The sequence below is a fragment of the Prinia subflava genome, chromosome 2 (genome assembly GCF_021018805.1).
Source record: "Prinia subflava isolate CZ2003 ecotype Zambia chromosome 2, Cam_Psub_1.2, whole genome shotgun sequence".
NCBI lineage: Eukaryota > Metazoa > Chordata > Aves > Passeriformes > Cisticolidae > Prinia > Prinia subflava.
Window position 1 is genome coordinate 98,143,299 of NC_086248.1, and position 22,722 is coordinate 98,166,020.

At 46.4% G+C, this 22,722-nt stretch overlaps 1 protein-coding gene across 3 annotated transcripts in view; it reads left to right on the top strand.

Moving 5' to 3' along the window:
- Positions 1–22,722, top strand: part of LOC134547355 (calpain-13-like) — a 48,363-nt gene that overhangs the window by 18,994 nt on the left and 6,647 nt on the right. For 2 of the 3 annotated variants that reach the window (XM_063391161.1, XM_063391163.1), the window contains 14 exons: positions 334–467; positions 2,350–2,524; positions 3,433–3,504; positions 5,234–5,319; positions 6,642–6,716; positions 8,137–8,303; positions 9,774–9,922; positions 12,971–13,131; positions 14,710–14,746; positions 16,322–16,384; positions 17,361–17,418; positions 17,960–18,027; positions 19,585–19,653; positions 20,610–20,688. In XM_063391161.1, the coding sequence (XP_063247231.1) occupies positions 334–467; positions 2,350–2,524; positions 3,433–3,504; positions 5,234–5,319; positions 6,642–6,716; positions 8,137–8,303; positions 9,774–9,922; positions 12,971–13,131; positions 14,710–14,746; positions 16,322–16,384; positions 17,361–17,418; positions 17,960–18,027; positions 19,585–19,653; positions 20,610–20,688 (1,393 nt within the window). The remainder of the gene's footprint in view (positions 1–333; positions 468–2,349; positions 2,525–3,432; positions 3,505–5,233; positions 5,320–6,641; positions 6,717–8,136; positions 8,304–9,773; positions 9,923–12,970; positions 13,132–14,709; positions 14,747–16,321; positions 16,385–17,360; positions 17,419–17,959; positions 18,028–19,584; positions 19,654–20,609; positions 20,689–22,722) is intronic. The other variant, XM_063391162.1, reaches the window with a different exon arrangement.

Below are 22,722 nucleotides of genomic sequence, written 5' to 3' on the forward strand. Positions count from 1 at the left end.
GTTCTTTGTCTTCTTGAAATCTTTCTACTGCCCAGGAATATTCACATATTCCCCATGTTGAACCTTTCCTCTTACTGATTGCAGGACTAGCTGTACTCCCCAAGGGCTTTCCCTGCCACTGGGAAATCCAGCCAATTGGTAACTTGTTTAGCAATGGGGACCATTGGCCTGAGGCTCTTCAGGAGTGAACTTCCACATATCCATGCTTTAGATTAATTCCTGTGTTAGTTCAGGAGGCTTTTTCTTGGCATGGACATTAGTGCTTAAAAGAGACTCATTATTTTATTTTCTCTCTCTCTTTTTAAAATATATTTTTATTCTATTTATTTCCAGTTCTGGCAATATGGAGAATGGGTGGATGTAGTGATAGATGACCGGCTGCCATTCCTAAATGGAAGATACCTGTCTGTACAACCCCGAACTTCAAATGAGTTCTGGCCATCCTTGCTGGAAAAAGCATATGCCAAGTAAATATACCTGGTCTGTTCTTCCACCCAGTGCTGAATGCTTTCTGTGGGTGGTTTCACCCTCTGCCTTGTGCAAAGCACACAGGAAGAGGTTCAGGCTGACAGCTGCTCTGTGGTACTGTGCTTATGCAAGGAACCGTGGCTGCAGCAAACACAGAGCCAACAGAAACTGGGGATGTTGGCCTTGGGTTAGACCTAACTCTGCCCAGCCCTAAAGGTAGCCAGCCCTAAATCTACCCAGTTTGACTCTGGGATGTTAATGCCTGAGAAGCAAAATGAGCAGGGCAATGGTTGGCAACACAAAAGGGCCTGGAATGTCCTCCTTATTTCAGGCAAACTTGTTTGTCTCTGTTTTTCTTTCTGTGTTGTCCTCTGTTTAAAACTGCAGAGTCTAAGCACAGATTACCTTTGTTTACAGTCACTAATCAGAGATCATGTGGATATTTGGAGCAGGCAATGAGAGGAAGCATGACTGAGGAACATAGCCAGGCACAGCACACGTGCTCCTAGGACTCTCTGCTCAGCTCTCACTTCACAGACAGCTCTGATTCTTAGCTGAGGTCCCCAGAGTATGCAGGGTAAATAATGCCTAATAAAGAGGGAACATTTTTAAAAATCCTCTGGAGAGGAAAGGGATCACATTGCTGTCCCTTAGCATTTGCCCGTTTTCCATTATTAAAAATGCTGAAGAAAAAGTCCTGTGTTAGGGGTGGTATGAAGGGCTGGAACTTGGTACCTGAAGCTGGTGCAACATTTGCAACGCAGTGGACAGGAAATCAAGAAAAGAGATAATAATTTTGGCAGATTTGGTCAGGAATAAGCAGATGTTAAAGCAGCATGAGAGCGACTCAGGAAGAGGATGCATTTTGCCCTGAGAGATCTCAGAAAAGTTGACTCAGGATTCAGTATCAATTTGCTGCATAAGATTTTAATTACAATGCATACCAAACCTCTATTAAATTAAAGTTGCAAGCAATGCTGTTTATGAGATTCCCATTTGAGAAGTTATTCCCTGGTGCCCAAGACAAATTCTTTTCATCAGTGTAGGACAAGGACAACTCTTCAAAATACAATTAGCTGCAGACTTCATTTGATTACATTCATTAAATACAGTGTGTATGGTGGGTTTAACAGCATGCTCTACCTGCTCTAAGTACGGCATGTTCCAGCTTATTTGCTGTCTCAATAAAAACCACACGATAAAAACAACAAGGACTGTGTTGGCAATATTAAATTATTATCCTATTATTGCGCTCTAGCAGAGTGAACTGGGAACAGTGCTGAGAACTCATTTCTGCCTTGCCCTGGAAGCGTGGGTAAATACCTTCACCTCTCTTTTCCTTTTTCTCGTTTGCAAAAGGAATACTGGCCATTTTTGGGAAGAGTCCTGTATAAGTACAATGTAGAAACTAACAGTTCAGCTCCATTTGACCGGAAACATCCATTTGATCTAGTCACCCTTGGCTCCCTTCCTGTTCAGAAAAAAGAAACCGGATGCTTCAAGATGAGATGCGGCTCATCTCCCCAAAATGCCTGTGTTGGCATGAGATGCACTTTCTATTTTCCACTGTCTGTAAATGGCTCTGGACAGCTGCCTCAGATGGGGATGAATACATAGAAAAAGCTCCCCCTTTGTCTCGTTCCTTCCCCAAGGCATGTGTTGTACCTGGCCAAGTATTTCGATCACGTTTCCTTTCATTACCTGGCCACAATGTCTGCACACCCTGGGCTCCCCTGTGCTCACCACCTCAATGCACACGTTCATTTTTAAAGCAAGCACTGTGCATTGTTTATGAAAACACAGTGTAAGGACTAATTAACTTCTCTCTCTCTTTTTTCTTTTTTTTTCTTTTTTTTAAAATATTTTAAAATTTTTCCGTAGGCTGCAGGGCTCTTACCAGAACTTGAACGGAGGCTACCTCTCAGATGCTTTAGTAGACTTCACAGGTGGGGTCCAAGTGCAGTTTTCATTGAAGGATCCACCTCCTGATCTGGAGGAGATCCTGAAAGCAGCTGACAAATCTCGGTGCCTCATGGGGTGCAGCACCTCAGGCCAGGTGAGTCACAGGGCCCGTCAGGTGCCTCTCTTGGTTTACTGTGTTTGCACAAAGCTTGCTCTTTGGAGGGGAAAGGAAAGTCCATAATCACTCTGTAAAATAGTTACAGTTTATGGATGCCTGAAGGGATCGTGGCAGCAGAAAGTAGATAAGATTATTTGATAAGGACTGTAAAGGAATCTGGGCAGACGTAGATGGATTGGTCTGTTGGAGAGGGGGCTGCAGCTTCTCTCCTGGCTAATTCCACTGCAATAGAGTGGAGTCCAATTGCAGCAGGCCTGATTTCAGCCTCATAACTTTGTGATCAACTCCGGCAATGCCAAACACACCTTTCTTCTGTAAGAGGATGCAATTGTCTCATTGTGGCTTGCAGGCTTACTGGTCCTAATGCTGGGAGGTTGCAAAAGGCTTTGTGATACTCAGCAAGTACCTTTGATAAAATGTCTCCAAGGCTTCCCTTGCAGCATGTGACATGTGACTGCCAAGTGTGTGACACTGCTCCTGTGGTGCCTGCTTCCTCAGGACAGGAATCCTGGCTGCTGCAAACAAGCCAAGGACTATTCCCTCAGCTCAGGTGGCTGACCTGGCTGTGAGTGGCAGGCAAATTCTGCAGTCCCCCAGTCTGACTGCAGGTCACCCAATCCAGGTCATTCTGCAGTTGCAGCAGCTCTGGACCATGGAAGAACTTGCAAAGTGTAGATCTGTAGCTTTGTAAAATTTCCTGGCTTGCTTATGGTTGCAGTGGGAACAACAGTCACATTCCTGTGGAGTATCTCAGTGTCTGAGATAGTGGTGTGGTCAGACCCGAGGTTTTGTTTAGTGTCGTGGCAAATGACAGTTCTGGGAGCTGGTGGCTGTGTCTTTACAGTGTGGCAGAAGCTAAAAGCTGTGTTTTCTCCCTTCTGCAGTCAAGGAGAAACATAGAGCTGAGGAATGGGATTGTACAGGGTCATGCCTACACCGTCACAGGAGCTGTGAAGGTAAGATCAGGGACTTGTTCCTGCCTGGAGATCTTGTACTGACGATCCGCTACAGGGCAGTTGCACTGCTGCTCCAGTCAGAGTGATTTGAATTAGCTTCACACTTAGGGGGAATTGTTGAAAGCACATAGTTCAAATTCCAAGAGATGGAAGGACTCTGGCACAACAAAAAGAGGGAGGATATCCGAATCCATGTTGTTTTCTAATGGAAAATACAACGTAATTTTACTTTTGTTTTGGGGCACTTCAGCAGCAAATACAATATTTCTGGAGATTTTTGTTCCATGCTGACTCTTAAAAATGTGCTTTTGTGTTTCAAATTCAGCTAGAAGCACTGGCTGAAATTGTGGGATTTGTCATATGATGCAAATCTACATTTGTTCAGCTCAATCACAAGCTGCCAAAAATCACTGTGTGAAAAGTAAATCGCTGGTCCAAGAACAGCATTTCTCCATCTTTTAAAGTTGTTGTACTCATGCAGAACTGCTCCTGGCTGAATATTAATATTGATGATCTGAGAACCAATTTATCACATGGATCAAAAGAAATTAAGGATTTTTTACAGCCAGAAGTCAGAACATGGCTTAGCCCAGTAAGCTGTAGTGCACACAGGGAGAGTTAACAGTGAAGAAGGAAACCAAACAATAGCTGTGCTGTCAAGCAAGATAGCTACAGAACATTTGAATCTTGGAACCTAAAACACTTTGGAAAAGGGATGTTGCTCTCCCTAAGCTATTTTCTCCCTTATCACTCTCTCTCTGTTGGTTTTCTCCATGAGCTTGGCTTTGGTTCATGTCCCCTCATGCCATGCTGTCATCACAGCCAGTGACTGTGCTGCTTCTTGGACTACACTTGCTTGTAGCCAAGGGGCTACAAAGTGGAAAGATGAGGCTTGCCAAGCTCCAGAGAAGGCCCCAGCTGTCTCTTTGCAGGGCAGGGGCAGAGGGGTCCCCAATTCTGTTGGAGGAGAAGCAGGCTATTCCAGTCTCCTGCTGCTCCTGGTGTGTGCAGAGAAGAGTCTTTGCCCACCTAAAGAAATGCCAGGATATCCAAGGCACTGTACTGAGGGGAAATGATCAGAGGCTGGGTCTTTGCCTAGGAAGAGATGCCGTGGCATTGTTTCCAACACTGCCTGTGTGCATAAGGAGAGCCAGAAAACAAAGGTTTGCTTCCACTGGTTGGTCCACATCCACCCTTTTGGCTTCACTGGCAAAAGTTAATTGCTCCTGACTTAAATCAGTGGCAGCAAAAGGAGGAAAGCACCAGAAACCCCAGCTGTTGCAAACCACAGAACTGTAGATACAGACCCACCGATTCTGTTTATCATCAGCTCTCTGTGCTGACTGTTGCCTTTCACTCCAGGCAGTCTGGTGACCTCGTTCCTCAAAGTCTCTGCCTTTGCTGACTCACGGCATCAGATGTGCAGAATTAGGCACTGGAATTTCCCAAGGCTGTTGAATTCATGCAGTGTGACAGGAATGCTGCTGCTTCTCTCTGTGTCAGCTATTCACTATCCTCAGGAAAGCAAAATGGGTGCAGTTTTCTCTCACACATTATTCCTTTGCAATGTAGCAGAAGGCTCTGATTTTTTGCTGCTGGGAAAATGAGGTCAGAGTTTAAATCTGGTCCCTAAGGTGTAGAGGAAGTTTCATTTTATTACCCTTCTCTTCACTGAATATCACGATTGTGTAAAGTTGTGGCTGAGTTTGGTTTTCTTTCCTCTTTACAGATCCCCTACAAGAATGGCTGGAAACATATAATCAGGATCTGGAATCCATGGGGCCATGGGGAATGGAAGGGGCCCTGGAGTGATGAGTAGGGTCTTAAAGTTTTAATGTCATAGGGAATCAATCTTTTATAAGAACCTCTGCCCCACACCCACTTTAACAAAACAGATGTTTCCAAATCAGTTATTTATAAGCATTTTTTCCATCTGCGTAGCAACTGCTCACAGAAATCCGTTCCAGGGAAAACTGATGCAGCCTAGCTAGGCTCAGGTGTTCCTTCATGTCAGTGTGTATGCATTTTTACCCAGTGCATATTTCTACATAAGTCACGGATGAAGGAGTTCTTATTTCCTGGAGTAACCTCTGACCATGTCCTTAGGTGCTGGCTGGCTGCTTCTGTTGAATTCTCCTGCAGCAGTCACACAACCACCTTCCTTCTCTCTCTTCTGCTCCCATGAGTCTGACTCTGGGAAGAGGATGATTAGACAAGTCCTTGGAGCAGGGCACCATTGAACACAGAGAGACAAAAATGGTCCTTGGTTATTCCAAAGGCAAAGTGCCAGGGAATGGCTTGAACTAATATTTTGGATCCTTCACGCAGCTTTGGGGATGCAAGGACCAGTTTTCTGCCTGTGTGGGAATGATATAGACTGCAACAGTGTTTTGCAACTAAATAGGTCTTTGTTTTCCTTTTGGAATTGCCTCAGTGTTTCCATGATTAGAGAGATGTTCTGGGGCCACTCTTAGGTTATTTAGTAGTGTCCCACCCCTCCCTGTTGCCAGGACCACACACGAGCACTCTGCTGAGAAAAGTCAGGCCTGGAGTGTTGCATCTGGAAGGGTTGGTGGGTTGTGTAGAGGTGTCTAAGGCCAGGATAACAGCTCTCTGCTCAGGCAGCTTCCTCCCATCCTTTTGGAAGGGTGAACTACAATCCTAAGTGTAATTGAAATGTCAGTAGCCCGTTCACAGGTAAGCTGCACAGATCAATAAATTATTGATTCATGTGCTGTTTATTTATCTTAAACTCTGCAGAAAGTACAGTTATCACTTAATTATAAACATGCTGCATGGAAACAACACATTTGACTGGGTAATTTGCTCTGTACGTGTCAGAGTAATCTCCAGTGCTTCAGAGTGCTGTGGCTTGGTGCCTCACTGACCTCTCCAGCACGGGGACAGGTGGCCAGGACAGCGGGGAGGATTCCCCACCCCAGGGTGGGCAGCTCAGGCACAGCAAGGGCACAGAGTTATATTTGCTGGCCTTGGCTATGAAGATATCACACAGTCCTGTTTCCAATGCACAGTTTGTTCACCCCTCCTGATCCCTCATCACCGACAGGCTGGTTGGAGGAATAGGCCAAAGATGAAAAATTGTGCCTCACATCTTGTTGATTTGTTCTTTTTTGCAGCTCTCCTCAATGGGACCGTGTTGATCCTGAATATAGAGAAGCTCTCCTCAGAAATAAGGATGATGGAGAATTCTGGTATTTTCCTATTGATCCTTTGTCTACTGGGTTTTTTATTTGCCTTCATTATGAAAAAAGTAATTTTGGCAGTTCTCTGTTCTTGGTGGTAGCTCAAGGCACCCTGTGTTAGCTATGTGCAAACAGAAAATTGGAGATTGTCCTGCCTCTATGGCTTCAGAGGAAACAAGACCTGAAAAAATGAAGTTGGCCAAGATTAAGTGACAGGCTGATGAAAAAAATGAAAAGTGAGAGAAGTAAAAATCCAGCCCTCTGAGGCCTGGTCATTTGGTCACCTGCCTCTCCTCATAAAGCGTGTGGTTTGAACCTTGGACTGACAGGTCCTCGAAGGGGACAGCTGGCTTAGCAGGTCACTGAGCTTGTGCACTTGACTGCTCTGCAGGAGCTTGTGGTTTTTCACTGCCTCTGATTGCTATCAGATATGGCTTAGCCATGTGTGGGCTGTCCCTTAGAAAAAATGATTATTCAGAAAGTGCACACAGGCCCTGTGGGGCTCTGAGGAAAGCAGGGCAACAGCAGGTGGGTCTGAAATGCATACCTGAGGCTTGAGTGAAGCATGAGCATGGGACAGAACACTGTGGAGCTACAAAGGCAAGGGACAGTGGCAGAGTTGTGCTGGAGATGGCAGGGCTCCAGCATGATACCCCTGAACATGCCCTGTGGTTTACCTTGGGGCAGTAGGGGCAGTTAGGGCAGCCCAAAATGCATTGAGAGCTGAGCTCTCAATGGTAGCAACCAGCAGAGCTGCAGGTGCCTGCAGTGCTCTTAACAGCACCTTTTTAATGACCTGGGGTCAATGTGGATGCCTAATTGGTGTCTTCACAGAATCACAGAGTGGGTCAGGTTGGAAGGTCCCACATGGGTCATCTGTTCCAACCTCCTGCTCCAGCAGGGTCATCCCAGAGCACACATGGCACAGGATTGTGATAAGATGGTTGTGGAATACTCCAGTGAGGGTCACTTCACAACCTGTCTGGGAAACATGTTCCAGTGTGTGGTCAGTTGTGCAGTAAAGAAATTCTTCCTCATCCTCAGGTGGAACTTCCTGCATATCAATTTCTGCCCATTGCCTCTTGTCCTATTGACTGGCACCACTTCAGAAGAGCCTGGTCCATCCTCTTCACACCCTCCCTTCAGATACTGACGTTGATGAGGTTCCCTCTCAAGGCAGAGCAGCCCCAGCTCCCTCAGCCTTTCCTCAGAGGGGAGAAGCTCCAGTCCCTTGATCACCTTCACAGCCCTCCACCGGGCCTGCTCCAGCAGCTCCGTGTCTCTCTTGTACTGAGGAGCCCAGAACTGGACACAGCATTCCAGATGTGCCTCACCAGGGCTGAGCAGAGGGCTAGGACTCCCTTCCTTACCTGTTGGCAATTTTCTTCTGTCTTAAACTGAGTGATGAGATTTTCCTCCTTCTCTGCAGGATGTCTTGTAAGAACTTCCAGGAGCAGTTTTCATGGCTGTATATATGTAACAGCACCCCAACTTTTCTGGACTTTGGAGATGAGAACTTCACAATGTGGTTCCTGAGCAGCTACACCAACCTGTGGAGCCCGGGCCTCCCCACAAGGAGGAACCGCTATTCCTCAGGTGATGGATGCTCTCTGCAGTCACCTGGGCATCTCCTCCTCTCCACTGATGCTTACAGGGAGACATTCACTCTGAGCACTGAATTGCAGAAGTATTGATCGCCAGTTGTTAATGCCTGCCTTTTCCCATTACAGCACTTATCAGCTAAACAGGCAGAAACAAAGCAACAGCGCTGGCTGCTGAGTTAAAACAGGAGACTTGTGATTTAGGAACCCTGGACTCTTTAAGTCACAATGAGCTTGTGTGTCTTCTTTGAGCCAGTTGCAGTAGGTGTTACTGGGGACCTCATCAAAAAGTCTGGCCTGGCAAATATGCTGTTGATTTTACAGAGCAAAAAGTACTCTGAAATTAAATGGATATGGAATGAAAAAAATGTGCTACAAAGCTCTGTTTTTTAAGGTATAAAGATCTTTGGGCTGATAAGACCAGTGGTTTTACTGCCTGTGCAAGAACTCTTCTGGTATTGTAAGCTCCAATCAGTAGTAGTATATTTTTACATTTTTATCTTATCTTATCTCACTTTTTTTTACAGCTGCATCAGTGTTTGGGCTTTGTGTTTTTAATCTAGGATGGTAGTATCTGATCAGTGAAGAGGCTTCTTTTTTTCTCAAATGATGATCCTTGAGGGAGCAGCAAACAGCTTTTAGTTTACAGATTTCAGGCTCCTGCTCCTAACCTGATCACCAGGCCTCAAGGTGTGATAACAAAGCAGTGCCTGAGCTGCTGCACACCACAGTCATTGGGACTGAGCAGGGACATGCAGGGGCTGAACTGAGAGTGTGAGGGCAGAGCCGTTTTCCTTGGAGCTGTGTTTTCCAACAGCCCTCTAGTAAAGTCCCTGTCCAAGCACAATCATTCTAATTTGCAACTTTCAAGGCCACCTGACACAGGGAATTGGCTTAAATTCTGCTCTGCTGCCATCTCAGTCCTTTTCTCCAGTTTGGGCACTTCATTGCTTTTGTTTTAATCAGGAATGCTTCCTGTTAACCAAAGCCTTGGCCAATGAGCAGCTGTTTCCCTCTGGTGCTTGACATTCTGTCTGTCCATCACAAACATTAACAGGAGGGAAGGAGAGGATAGCTTTGCACCCTTTTGTCCTTTTCTATGTGTTTATCATCTCAAAGCTACAGTTCAGCTCAGCCTCTGGGTCAGGTGCCTGATTAAGAGCCTCTGCTTTTCTGCTGCTGGGAACGTGTGCCATGTAGGTGAAGCAGATGTACGGGGCTTGAGAAATCCACACGACTTCCATGACTTTGCCAGAGATTTCTAAAATGATAAATGTGCAATTAGTTTACCTCCAGATGCCTCAACTTCTAGTGCTAGCATGGAGGCTACAGTGCTCTGTTGTATTGAAAGGATCTTGGAGCAGTGACTGCCTGTTCCTCTGGGCCCACACAGGCAAGATCTTACACAATAGGCTACTGCTGGAACATCTCTGTGCCTACTGTTAACCTATTGGCACTTTCTCAGCAGGTGCAGCTTCAACAAAACCTCAGTATTTTTTCAAAGTGCTAGATCACGACCCCAAAACCTATAATGTAGCAATTTCACTCATGCAAAAACATGCTGAGCACGTGCACGATGCAAAGAACCTGAAGATTGGCTTTTTCATCACCACGGTAAGTACAATCAGATATCATGTAGGCACTGTTGTTCCTCTGTGTGATTTATTTTACCTGTATGTGGGAATGAAAGACTGAACTGCCTGTTGGTCTGTTAAAAAGTCAGTATGTGGTGTGAATTTCTGGGTGCCTTCTATTGTAGAAACTCAGGGTAAAAATAGAGTTAAACTGGCTTCGTTTCCTTTAGTCATGTCTTAAGGAACCAAGGTGGCACTTTTAGTTCCGTAGCATCCCAGAATAGCCCTGGGAATCTCAGGGAGTCCCTGGGTTAGAAGATGTGCCAGGGCAACATCCTCTGTACCAGCAGTACTGGTGACATGCCATGCTGGTTGGGCACAAGGCATGACAGCCAGCACTAGCCACAGCCGTCGGGCAGCACTCCAGGTATGGAAGGGAAGCAGATGGTCTCTCATTTCCCTAAGTGGGCCTGTCTTACCCATACTCCTGTTTTCTATCTGAAAAGCCACGTAGAAACATTTACAAAACACATGAGAGCCCTTGCATGACACCAGTGTAGAGGAAATCCACTCAGATACCTGGGACTTCCACTACAATTTCACTGGTTTTTTTTCTTGGTGACTGTCCAGGGAGATGCCTTTTCAAGCTGTTCTCAGGGCATTACCAGGCTTTCTGAAAGCACAGTTGCTAGTGTGGATGGATGCTAACCTTTCCCAAAGTATGTTTGTTGTTGGCTGATGACTGTGGGAGGCTATTGCTCTAAACCCAAAGACTAAAAAGAAAGCAGGCATTGCTATAACCCTAACTTCTCCTCATTCTCCTCATTACTGGAGAGGTTTGCCCTAGTCCCAGTCTTTAAATAATTGATGCCATAAGTTTAACAGCTCCTCATAAAGGAAGAGCATAGCTTTGTAGCTCATAAAAAAAGTGTGTCTGAGAAATAAAAGATGTCATTAAAAGGGCATCCCTCCAGGAAGTGGAGCTCACTATCCCTGTGGGAGGATATCCTCTGTGCTGTGCAGGTATCAAGCCTACAAGACTCCATCAGGCCACTCAGAAAAACTGGTGCTCCTGGTAAATGAGGAATTGCTCCTTCCAGCATCCCCAAAAGTCACTAGACATGGAGGTCTCTGTGTGCTCTTGCACAATGCACGTCCACCTTGATTTAGTTACCATTAGTTACCCATTTTTAGCAGAAGTGACTTTCACTGGGAGGTGATGATATAGGTCTTGGTTCCCTCGAAAAAGGGTCATTTAATCAGGAAGCAGACTAGGAGACAGATTTTCTCTATTCTTGCTTTATATTTAAAATTTTTCTTCCCCTCCAGTTGATGCTTAGGTGTGTTTTCTCTCTCTTGGTATGAGACGGATCAAGGATGGATGAACCTCAATCAGTTTGTCAAGCCTGCATGACATGGCCTCTGTGGGCTGTCAGCCCAGGCTCCCCCTTGGGCTCAGGTCACTTGGGTTTTTGACCTTATGAGGGACCTCCTACACAGGAGCTGAAGGACCAGAACAGAGCATTACTGGAGGCATCAGGATTGCTGTGGAGCACCTGGGCAGTGAGGGCAAGGGAGCAGCTATGCTGCTGTGTCACACCTTAGCTTTTATTAGTATAATTATATTGGTGCATTCACAGAGAAGATTATACAGAAAACGTTCCCTCATAGACACACACTGAGCATTTTAATATGAGGGCTGCTCTACCAGCTCCTCACAGCCAGCCTGGTGCCCTGTCCTGGCAACAGCAAAAGCCAAGTCCAGGAGCTAAAACCAGAGTGGATGTGAGTGTCATTCTGTCAGTTTATTTCCCAGTGTTCAGCCTCAGTGCTTGAGGGCACTCAGAGCATCTTTGGGTAAAAGTTTACAAGGGGTTTCTTTGCACAAGGAGAGTGCAGATGGCAAGGTTCATGTGGCTTCACTCTTCCTCCCTGATCTGCTTTCTGTGCCATGGTTAATTAGCAGCATCATCCGTTGTTCGGTACCTTTTGAGATGTATCAAATTGTTGCTGTGAAGTAAAGGGAGTATTATCCCTTGGCAGGATGAGAGGAGATTGCAGTGCAGGCAAGGATGCAAACCAGAATGGACGGATCTGATAGCTCTAGGAAGCCTTTGATTAAATATAGACTTGGAACACTAATACATGGCTGTGAGGGAAGTTTAATGTTGTGTGATAGAGCTGAGAAATGTACAGAGGCTGATTCTTATCTCACACCAGTTTTGATTCCATTGAGATATTAATCTGCTTCTGCTTTTTACCAGAAGGAATGCGGAATAAAGCTCAAAAGTGAGGGGAAGAAGTATTACACCATTTATTTCTTTGCAGCACTGCCCATTTCTATCTGCTCAAGATCTGACCCATAATACTTGGCAGTCTGTGTACCTCCCAGCCGTCTGTAACAGTAGTCATCCTATTTTTTTTGCCCTTCCAAAATAGCAGTTTTATGTTATTGTCTCCCAAAGGCATGGCTCATAAATAACTCTGCCACGCTGTATAACCATTCTAAATGGAATTTATACACGCTGATGTATTTTGGGGAATATGTTAAGGAAGGGTTTTTTATTATGCTATCTTTACATGTCATCATAGTAATAGCTGTTGCATTATATTTGTTTCATCTCAGCAAAAAAATACTTGAATAACAGATGAAAGACCAGAGTACTCAGTTTTCTTGTGACACTTGCTGGTTTGGATTTGGATTCTTGAAGCATTGTCATCTGGGTGATATGCTGAGAGAACTCTCTGACCTCTTTGAGTCACAGAAGATCTCAGGGAATTTTTTAGTAATAGGATTCATCCTGGATTCCTTCGTGAACTCTGCTTGATGTTAATTGAAGTTCTCTTCAAATCTTCTTACATTCCTTTTGGCTTCTGCTTCTTTCAGTTTCTCCACATTTGAGCAACTTTGATATGTCCTTGAAAAAAGTCTGTCCCTGGATAGGCTTTTCAGGCCATGGGGGAGGCTGGGGTGTGATAGATGCAGTGTGTATTCAGAGAGGTGTGGGGATGGAAGGCTGCTGTGAGTGTGCTTTCTGATTTACTTTGGCTCCTCACAGGAAGATAGACAGCTGTATTTTTCTTTCAGGAGAACTCCAGAGTTCTGAAGCAAATCTTTATCCGGACTCGAGATGTGACCAGCTATTTTATCTTGAGCCCAGGAACCTATGCCATCGTTCCTGCTGCAACAGAGGACCAAGAATTCCAATTTCTCTTACGAATTTTCATAAAGAATCAAGACTACAATGAGTAAGATGATTCGCACTCCTTAAAGGCCCCAGACTCGCAGTGTGCCAGGAATTAACTATTTAATGTCAAGATAACTGATGTGGCAATTTGCTTTCAGTGTATCCTTGGAGGGTAGGAAAGCACAGAGGAGTGTAAAGCACCTGTTGAGGGGGATCAGGTGTACAGCCAGCTGCACAAGGGTGGCCACTGCAGAGCAGGGCAGGAGCTCTTCTGCAGCCACCAAGGGTCTCAGCTTTGGTATAAATAGCCACAAAAGGGGGCAATAATTGTGAGATACATCCTCTGCCCCTGATTGTGGGGACATTTCTCTTTGCTGAAAGGAGGACTGGGAGTTTGTTTTCCCTAATTCTTAACAGCTGCTTGGTAGTTTCTTATGTTCTGCTGGCTGGATGCCAGATGGATCACATCCCATTCTGCTGGAGTGGGACCTGGAGAAGCCAAGAGCAATGAAAGGCCTTGATCCTCTCACTCAGCCACCTCATAGACAGGCAGGGCTCCCTGTAGGCATGAGAGCAGCCTTGAAGATAAGTTTAGTGGAAAAATGGAATCTGAGTTTGTGCAAAGGCAGCTAGTACCGCACACACATAACCACATGAATATTTGGGTGTGGTTTACTCCAGGTAAGCAAGCTTTGAGTCCCAGCATTCAGCCTCACCAAATGACCTGCAAGCGTCACCTGTGCAGTGCCTTTCCTTCAGCACGCTTTAGGGTGGATGTGATTGCAGCTCTTACCTCACTGGCCCGTATCTTTATGGTGAGATTGCCTTCCAGGCTTTGGCCCCTGGCAAAAATAGCCCAGAACGAACTGAGGCAACTCCTGAGTTATGGAAAGCAAACACAAGGAGTCCGTGCTGTGGGCTGGACTGCCTTCAGCAGGGTGAGTCATGTGTGAGACAGCTCAGCCTTGGCAGTGAGCTTTTCAGGAGAGCCTCTGACCCTCACAGACCTTCCTGAGCTAGACCAAGTGTGGAGATGACCTTCCAGTGTGTCTTTTCAGCACTTACCTCCACAGATGTTATAAAAATAGAACCTGGCTTGTCTAATTTATCCACTGAAAGCAAAACTCAAGTACTGAATGTGGCTGCTAAGTGTATCTCAGAAATGGTGACCCTGGCCCAGTTTCAGGCAGTCTGCAGACATTTAGATGTTGTCTTTTAATAGCCTGGATGCTGTTTTTATTCCTGGCTGTTAAGCTGGGCAGAGAAAGGAGGTGAAAAATTTCTGTGGCTCAAGGCAGGGCAGCCTGGTATCCTGGTGGTGAGGCTAGCCCTGGCATGCTCAGGGTGAGACAAGCTACCCTTCCTCTGCTGCTGGTGCCAGCAGAGCTGGCCTGGGGAAGGCAGTGGCCCTGGAGCAGCTGGAGACTCAGACCTGTCTGTTCCTGTTTGTACAGAGAGCCAGGACTGGTGCAGCAGCCTTGTCTGAGCTGGGCCAGGCTGGGCCGTGGGTGCTGGGCATCCTGTGGGGCTGTGGGCTGGGTGAGTGCTGCTGGTGGTGCCTGCCTTCCACCACGGCTGCAAATCAATGCTCTGGAAAGGCCTCTTCACTGCCAGTTTGATTCTTGTAACTCTTTTCTAGGAACTCAAACTCCCCGACCAGCCCAATGCTGCCAATGGTAAGAGTCTGAAAACTGGTGGTGATCATTTGGTCACCTTTACTGACTCTTCATCTGCTCTTCTCTCCCTTTACCACCCTCTACTGTCCCAGAGTTTGACTCTGGCACCCTGCAACCTTGCTGGGAGGACAGGACACCTCTCTGGAGAGATGGGGGTGACAACAAAACCCTTCCTCTTCTCTTATGTCTTTTTTCAGAGCCCGAGTTTTGAAAAAACTGGTCTTACCCAGTCCCTTTGTCAGCCTGTCCATGTGTCCTTTTCACCTCACCATCTTTAACACTTTGAAAAACCAAATATAGGAGGGGAGGGAGCACTTGAAAGTTTCTAAATTCTTTCAATGTCTGTAAAATGGGTATATATCTGTGAGGGAGAGAGAGGGAAACTTAATTCCTGTGAGTGGGGTTGGACATGGGAACAATGTAATTTAAGTGCTTGTACCCTGTAAAGCACAGGAGTCCCTAGGAATGAAACTCAAATCAGATTTCTGCTGATTTTCATCAGGATATCTTCAGAGACAGGGACATAAGGCAAACTGCATTTTGAAACTGGCCACATCTCTAGTTCAACCCGTGTTTTTGGCTCTCTAACCCAGCAGCCATGGGTTTTTGGCTTCTTGCTGTGAGCTGTGCACATTGCCAGGGCTGGTCCAGTCGCTGCTGGTCTCACCAGCAAAACCCTGCCACTGAGAGGCTGCTATTTACAACCTCCAAAGACACAGATCTTTGAAGCCAGAGGTGTGAAGCTGCTTCTGGAGAACAGAAAACTGAGTCCTTTCCTTGTGATTCATTTTCCAGAACACAATTAAGCCCCATTAGAGGGATAGTGTAAATGGTGACTTTTTATCTCTTTCCACTGACAAGCTGTCAGTTTACCTGGCTGTTGTCCTTAGCCAATGTTTTGACTTTGATGAATTGTGGTACCCACAGTTTCTGCTCCTGTTCAGGTATTTGGGCTTCGTATCTCACACAGAGATGAGACATTGGATCTTCGGCTTAGATTTTTTTTTCTGAAAACTTTATAGTGTTAAGGATAATTCCCCTTAGTGCCTGGTGGATCTCTTCACTGGAAGGTTGAAAAAAATCACTTAACCATTGAATTGCAATTGCTCAGGTACAGTCCAAGCTTGTCTTGGGGTTAAGAAAGTACAAGAGAAAGGAAAAGTCAACTCATGCTCTATTTTCTTGTTTACATGAATCTTCACGTGCCATGCGCAGTGGTCCCAACCAAGGTCCACCAATAAGGATCAGGCCTTGTATCTCTATGCTCATGAACTGACTTGCTGAATTCCACCCTGGATGTGTTCTCTCATATTCCTTAGGCCCTGAACTGCTCCTTCCTGGTTGTGCTAGCTAACATCTGATATATGCTGTGATGTGCTAACATCTGAAAATATGCTTCTTCCTTCATTGCAGCAGCAGTTGCTCACTCCTAGTCCACTTTATTTTGGGGGTGTGAAAACTGCAGCCTGTGCTGTACATTCCCTGCCCCTCAAAGTGCTGTTTGGATTGGCAGACTTTTGCCTCCAGTTGTTTTGTAGCTGAATTATTTACGTCTGCTCTTTGTTTTTGATGCAGGATGTACCAAGACAGAACCAGGACAACTTCTATAAGGCTCTTTTCCTAAGATATGCTAAGCAGGTACCCTCTCTAAAACATATTTTTGAAAAAAAAATATAATAAAAACCCACATGTGGACTTGCAAGAAGAAAAACTGATCGATGATGTTGATACAAATCCATTTAGAATTTTTTTTTGAAAGGTAGCTCCATCCTCAAGTGGATACCCTGAAAATGGTATTGATTGACCTGCCAAAACCCCCAGAAAAATGGGACATTCAGCTGGGATAGATTGTCTACTGCTATGTATCAGTGGAATATTGGAGATTTATAGTTGTGCTGGTGATGGGCTTGCATGTGTACCTTTTTTTTTTTTTTTTTTGGTTTGTTTATTTGCTGAAAGCAATTAGAAAGCCTTGGGTAGTCCCCCCCTTCTCATCAGCATCATTTTCCGTTTGCCTTCTCAGCACTCGGAAACCAGACACCAGTCAGCCTTTGAGTAATTGATTCTTGCTCTTTCAGAGCCAAGCTCTGTGTTCACAGGAGATGCTTTTAATGGTTTAATAAACTGTTATAAAGAACTCCTTGACTTAGTCAAGAGGAAAAAAATCGCTGTCAAAAGTCTCTGCACAATGAACCTCTGGCAGTTAATGGGTATATCAATGCGTGAAGGTGAAAACGAGCAGCGCTGCCCGCCGGGGGTGCCCGGGGAGGGAGGAAGGGAGGAAGGGAGGGAGGCGGCCGGGATGGCTGATGGCAGCTCCGGGGGCAGCAGTGTCTGTGCTCCCTGCTGTGCTGCCCATCCACAGCTCCCCATCCCTGCAGGACAAACCCCACGGTGATGGCAGTGCCTGCAACTCCCTGCAGCATAGGGGAACACCTGGGGTGGGCAGCAGCGTGAAGGGCCTTGTCGTGCTCCAGAGGGAGAGCTGCTGCTCCTTTGATATCTAAACAGAGGCTCTGGGTTGCCACAGTGCCTGAGAAAAGAGTTTTGGGCAAAAGTGACAGGAGAAAACTTTGTGCTCACAGACCTCTCTTTGTGTTTCGTTTTGCATTAGGGCTCAACTATTGATGCCTCGCAGCTGCAACAACTCCTTAATGAAGTGATCCTGCAAGGTAAAGCTTTTACAGCCCAAATAATGTTTTTGGTGCTTCCCTATCCGTAGACTAGACTAAATTTGGCCTAGGATTTAATGGTGTCCTGGTGGTGCTCTAAAAAAATCCTCATTGTGGCTCACTGCACTGTGGGATCAGAGCATGAGAGGGGCACAGCTGGAGGGCTGGAGCCAACTCAGCCAATGCACAAGGCTCAAAGTGCTTCTAGGACTTGCTAAATCAGCATAAGTGGTCTTTCCTGTCACTGACATTCCCCTTATCCTTATTTCAAGAGGGAAGAGTTTCCATCCCTGGGCAGGGAGTGTGCAGAGTGAGCCCAAACAGGGCATCTGCCCTTGGGGAAGGCAGAGATGTCTGGGATGTGCAGATTCCCTCAGCTTGGCACAGAGCCCTTGCTGCCATTTGAGAACCTGAACCAGATCTGGGGCTTTTCAGCCGTGTGAGCCTTCAGTCTGGTGTCCTCCTTCCCTCAGAACGGTGTCCTGATGCCTGCCACAGCCCTTGCTCTTGCTAATTCCTTCTGTTTTGTCAATCCTTGCAGATGAAATGACCAGCCTGGGAGGGAGATTCAGCTTTGATTCATGCAGAGGCATTTTAGCTCTGATGGATGTATCCTTTCAGCAGAAGCAATAAACTTCCCTGGTGCTGCCCATCCTTGCCTTGAGTTATGGCTGAGCTGAGCATCCCAGTGTGAGAACCTGCAAGTAAATATTAGCCCCAATCTCCAATAAATAACTGTCCCATAGTCCATGCAGGACTTTGCTGTGCATGCCCTGGCTCTGGTGTGTCTGCTGAAAGGTGAGGATCAACCTTCTGCTACCAGCTGACTCTTTGCTCTCATTTTGCCCTCTCTGGGGCTTGGCTAAGCTTCCCTTGGGTGGGGGCCTCAGGCAGGGCTGAGACAAGGAGGCAGGACAGAGCTGAGGATTAGCTCAGCTCCTCTGTGGTGGTTGCACCACACCAGCCTGGGGTGGCACTTTAGTAGGCTGCCAGCAATGCTGGTGGTCAGGGGCAGAAACACTGTCACTGCTGAATCCCAGGCACTTGCCTGGAAGGCCATTCCAATGAGTATTCCCGGTGTCGCTTTCCTATTTAGCTGAATCACTCAGTCTTTTTACTGTTAACAAGACAATGCAAGAAATACATTTCTAGCCATAGTAGAACAAGAGGGCTCCTTGATGAAAACACACATTCTCCCATGTGTGTTTTTCCCCCTTGCTTGCTCATTGTCTCTTTTCCTCTATGCCTTGAAAAAACTTGGAGACATTTTCAGACCTTTAAAAACTGCCAGAGAATTAACAAAAATGATCAGAAGCCCCTCTCTTTCCAGCTTCCAGCATCTAGCCAGTGAAAGAGACTTTTCCCCCTTTGCAAAGCCTGTCCTGGGATAAGTGGGCACTGTGAATGCATGGCACGTGCAAAGAGCTGACAAAGCCTCTGCTCTGCTATAATTCAGGATGGATTTTTAATTCTCTGGCCTGCAGACAACCCATGTACAGTGTGACCTATCCTGGCCTGCAAAGCCAGGATCAGCTTTTTTCACTCAGCTTCCACGACAGTGGCACTTGTCAGCTTGTATTTCACTGGTGATGATTCTGCTTTCGGGGAGGTTTCACCTCCTGCCTTGGGGTGGGCGCTGCGTGTCTGCCCAGCACTCCTGGGTGGGCTGTGGAGGGGAGCACGTCCTGACACCGCCCCTCACCCATTCCTGGGGGGTGTCTGCCTCAAAGGCGCTGCTGCCGTCTGGCAGAAGGCATCGGAATCATCTCCCTGTGCTCCTGTCTCCTCAGTTCTCCTGGAGGATGCAGGAGGAGCAGATCCCGCGGTGCCTCATGCAGAGCAGGGCCAGGGGGCCGTGTTCATTCACAGGGATGTCCCTGCTCCGGGGCTAAATGTCACCGCGGCGTCCCCTGTGGCTGAAGGCACCGCATAAATAGAAACCTTTTGTGGTTTGTGAGCACAGGCAGGAGCAGCTGTACAGTGTGACAAAGAAGGTGGATTTAAACACGACTGAGAGCTGAAAAGCTCTCGGCTTTCTCAGCACGGAGTAACCGGCAGAAGAGGCTGCATCTCATGTGTCGGAGTTCTGTGGAGGCAGCATCCTTGGCAACCAAGACAGCCAGGTTGAGCTCTCATTAAGTGCTCGATTCTTAACTAAGTGCACAGCTCAACTCGAACGGAAGACTCACCCTGCAGGAGTTCGGGAGCCTCTGGCGAAGTCTCACTAAGTACATGGTATGGGGGGCTGGCTCTCTCTTGGCTGTGGATACTTTGGATTCTGTGGATTCTGTGAATTCTGTGGATTCTGTACCCCGGGGCTTTCCAGCAGCGGGGATCAGATGCTCCGTGCTCTCAAAGCGCTGCGGGGGGAAGCCTTGCAGAGGTTGCTTGCTTAGCCGGTCAGAGTTCCCTCCTCTCCCACAAGGGAGGCAACCGTGCGGGTAAAGTGCTCCAAATGAGCAGCCCGGGCTTTTCCAGCACTGAGGACATTGAGGGAAAAGGTAGGAAGGCCAGTTAGGCTCAGAATCTGATGGAAATCTCCATGTCTGTGCCACCACTGGCATTTTTAAATTTTTTTTTTTTAAGAAAAGCTTTCTAAGCTGAAATGACTTCTTGAACAGACTCGTCTGAAAAATGTCACTTCCTCATTCCTGCAGTTTCTAGTGGAAATGTACAGGATCTGATGAAAGCTTGTCTGGGAGAAATGTTTCTGCTCCAGGATAAGCACTGGAAGCAGTGACATGGTATTTAGGGTCCCACCTAAATTCTTCAGGACATGCATGGCAGCTTCTCTATGCCAGGTCCTTCTCCCTCAGTCTTGGTGCAGGACAGGAGGGTTTCCTCCAGGCTCAGGTTTGGGTGGGCTCCAATTTGTTTCAGCCCTCTTGAGACCACCTAGCTCCCCCTCTAGATAGGGGTGCTCTTCCCACTGACAACACCTCAAATGTGGCTTGTGGTATGTTCAGAAATCAAAAAGGCATTTGCCCACCCCAGGCTGGCATTTCTTATACAGTAACATTCTGTCAGAGCCCTCTGAAAATGAGTATCCCTTGTCACAGCCACCCCATCTCACCTGCTGAACTTCCTTGCAGCCTATTCATGAAGGGAGGAGAACGTGCATAACTGCTTGTAGTAGTAAATGTGGGGAATGCTGGTCAGGGCTTGAAATCTGCCTTTGCACTGTGTTTTAGGATATCTTCATCAAGGAAGACAGAAACCGTTCTGGATTTCTTGACATTGCTGAACTGAAGAATGCGATACAGGCAGCAGGTATGCCCAGAGCTCTGTTCCTGTGGCAGTGAGGGAGAGGGTGAAAGAGGAAAGAAAAAAGACCTCTAGGGAGAAAGTGGCTTGGATGTCACAGAGATCCAGAGTCAGATCACAGCTCTAACAGAGGGATCTGTGCTGGGGGGCCAGCAGAGGGGTGCAGAGAAGTGCAGCACTAGCCAGACCAGCTTCTAGGTCAAGGATGGAACATCTCGTAGAGCAAAGGACAAAGGAAGAGTGGATTCTTGCACTTGCCTCAGTTCCTGCAGTTTCTCTTCAGGGCAGTGACTAAGTCTAGAAGGGAAAGCCACACCGACAGGCATTTATTTAGTTTGTACTGACCTCTGTTGGCTATCGAGTGCTGAAACTCAGTGAGTGCACGAGTGAAGTGTTTCAGCTATTTGTGCGTGGAGTACACCTCTGACACAGCGATCCCCGTTTAACTGTGCAGTAGAGAAGCTCAAATTTGGCTGCTTGGAGCTCGGAGGGGAGCTGTCCTGGGAGGAAGCTGGTGCAGGATTGCTATCCCTGGAAGCCATAAGCTGGGGGGGATGCATGTATAATTTTTTTTGCTGCTGAGAGCTGGGCAAAGCATCAGCATCTGAATGAGAAGAGCAGCACTGATGTGCCGAATGTCAAAGGAGAAGTTGCCAGGGCCATTCTGTGAGAAAGATGCTAAAGTGTAAAGCTGGGAAGAAAACTGTACTTGGAAAAGTCCTGTCAGCCAAAACAATGCAGCTGTTTGAAGGGATAAAAAACCACTGTTAAATGGCAGATTCAATACATGTTTGGCTACAAGTAGTTCTGAGTGGGGAAAAGAATTACAAGCTCATTCTTGATGCCCTCTGAGACAGACATCTGGATTTGAATCTGGCTTGGCAATGGGATGATCCCTGTCCTGGCTTTTGAGCAGGAACCCTGGAAGGCATTTGGGAGCTTGGTGCTACCTCTGGGAATGGTATTAATGTATAAATCCAGCTCCTAGCCAGCTGTTCCCTGAAGTGTCCAGTGCTTTCCCCAACAAAACACTGCAGTGTGTGCTTAATTTTCACTGTTTTCCTAAAGCTTCCAATAATAATAATGGATCAGAGTAGAGCAGGCCAGCTGCATAAACAGCAGTGCTGCCCTGAAATGCAGCAGCGTTGGCCTGATGTATTTACAAACTTCTCTTTGGCAACAGTAAATGATTCAAAATAATTCTTATAATTAGGGAAACATCAAGTCAGTAATTAAAAGCTTGGCTAAAATCAGAGGGAGGAATCCAGCAGATAAAAAGTTTGGGGAGCAGTCTTACAGATCAGCTGAAAAGCCTTGGGAAGAGAGAGGACTGTCCCTCCAGTGTTGTTGAAGAGGTTGATTGAGAGACATTGCCAAGTGAGCAGATTTCAGAGCAAGTGTATCCCAGATTGACCAGGCCAAACTGTTGGTGTTTTACTAGTGTAAGGCTTGATTGTAGCATCCCATAAGCAATATTTGCTGGAATCTGCTCTCTGGAGAGAGCTTGATTGAATTCCCACTGTCTTCAAAAGGTTAAAAATAGAATTAATTGCTCACTGCTGCAGGGGTTTAAAACCAGACTCAAAGAAGACGTTTCATTAATTAGATTTATTTTTAGTTACTATCTTCACCTCCTCTGAAAAGAATATGAAATCAGGTTTACCTTAATTTGAAATGTGTCTTAAGCCCAAATGTGTTTCCATTCTTTAATTATTCAGCATTGTGTACCTGCTTCCTGCTGGAGATCTCCAGCTAGGCTCACACAACCGGAGTTTGTCAATGGTGGTACTAAACCACTTCCACCGGCTCTCTCTCCCCCTACACAGGTGTAGAAAAGCCATTTCTTTTATTTCTGCTTTTTCAACTAATTTAGCTCCATGATGAGTTCATTTAAAACTGAAAAGTTTAGAGCTGGTTGAAAAAGCAGGAAAGTTACTTCACATCCAGCTGAGCTACTAAAACCTGGAGAGAGCAAATGAGACTTTTCTGAAGTCTCAGAGAAGGCATTAAACCAAAGTTATCAGTCCAGCTCTCTGCAGA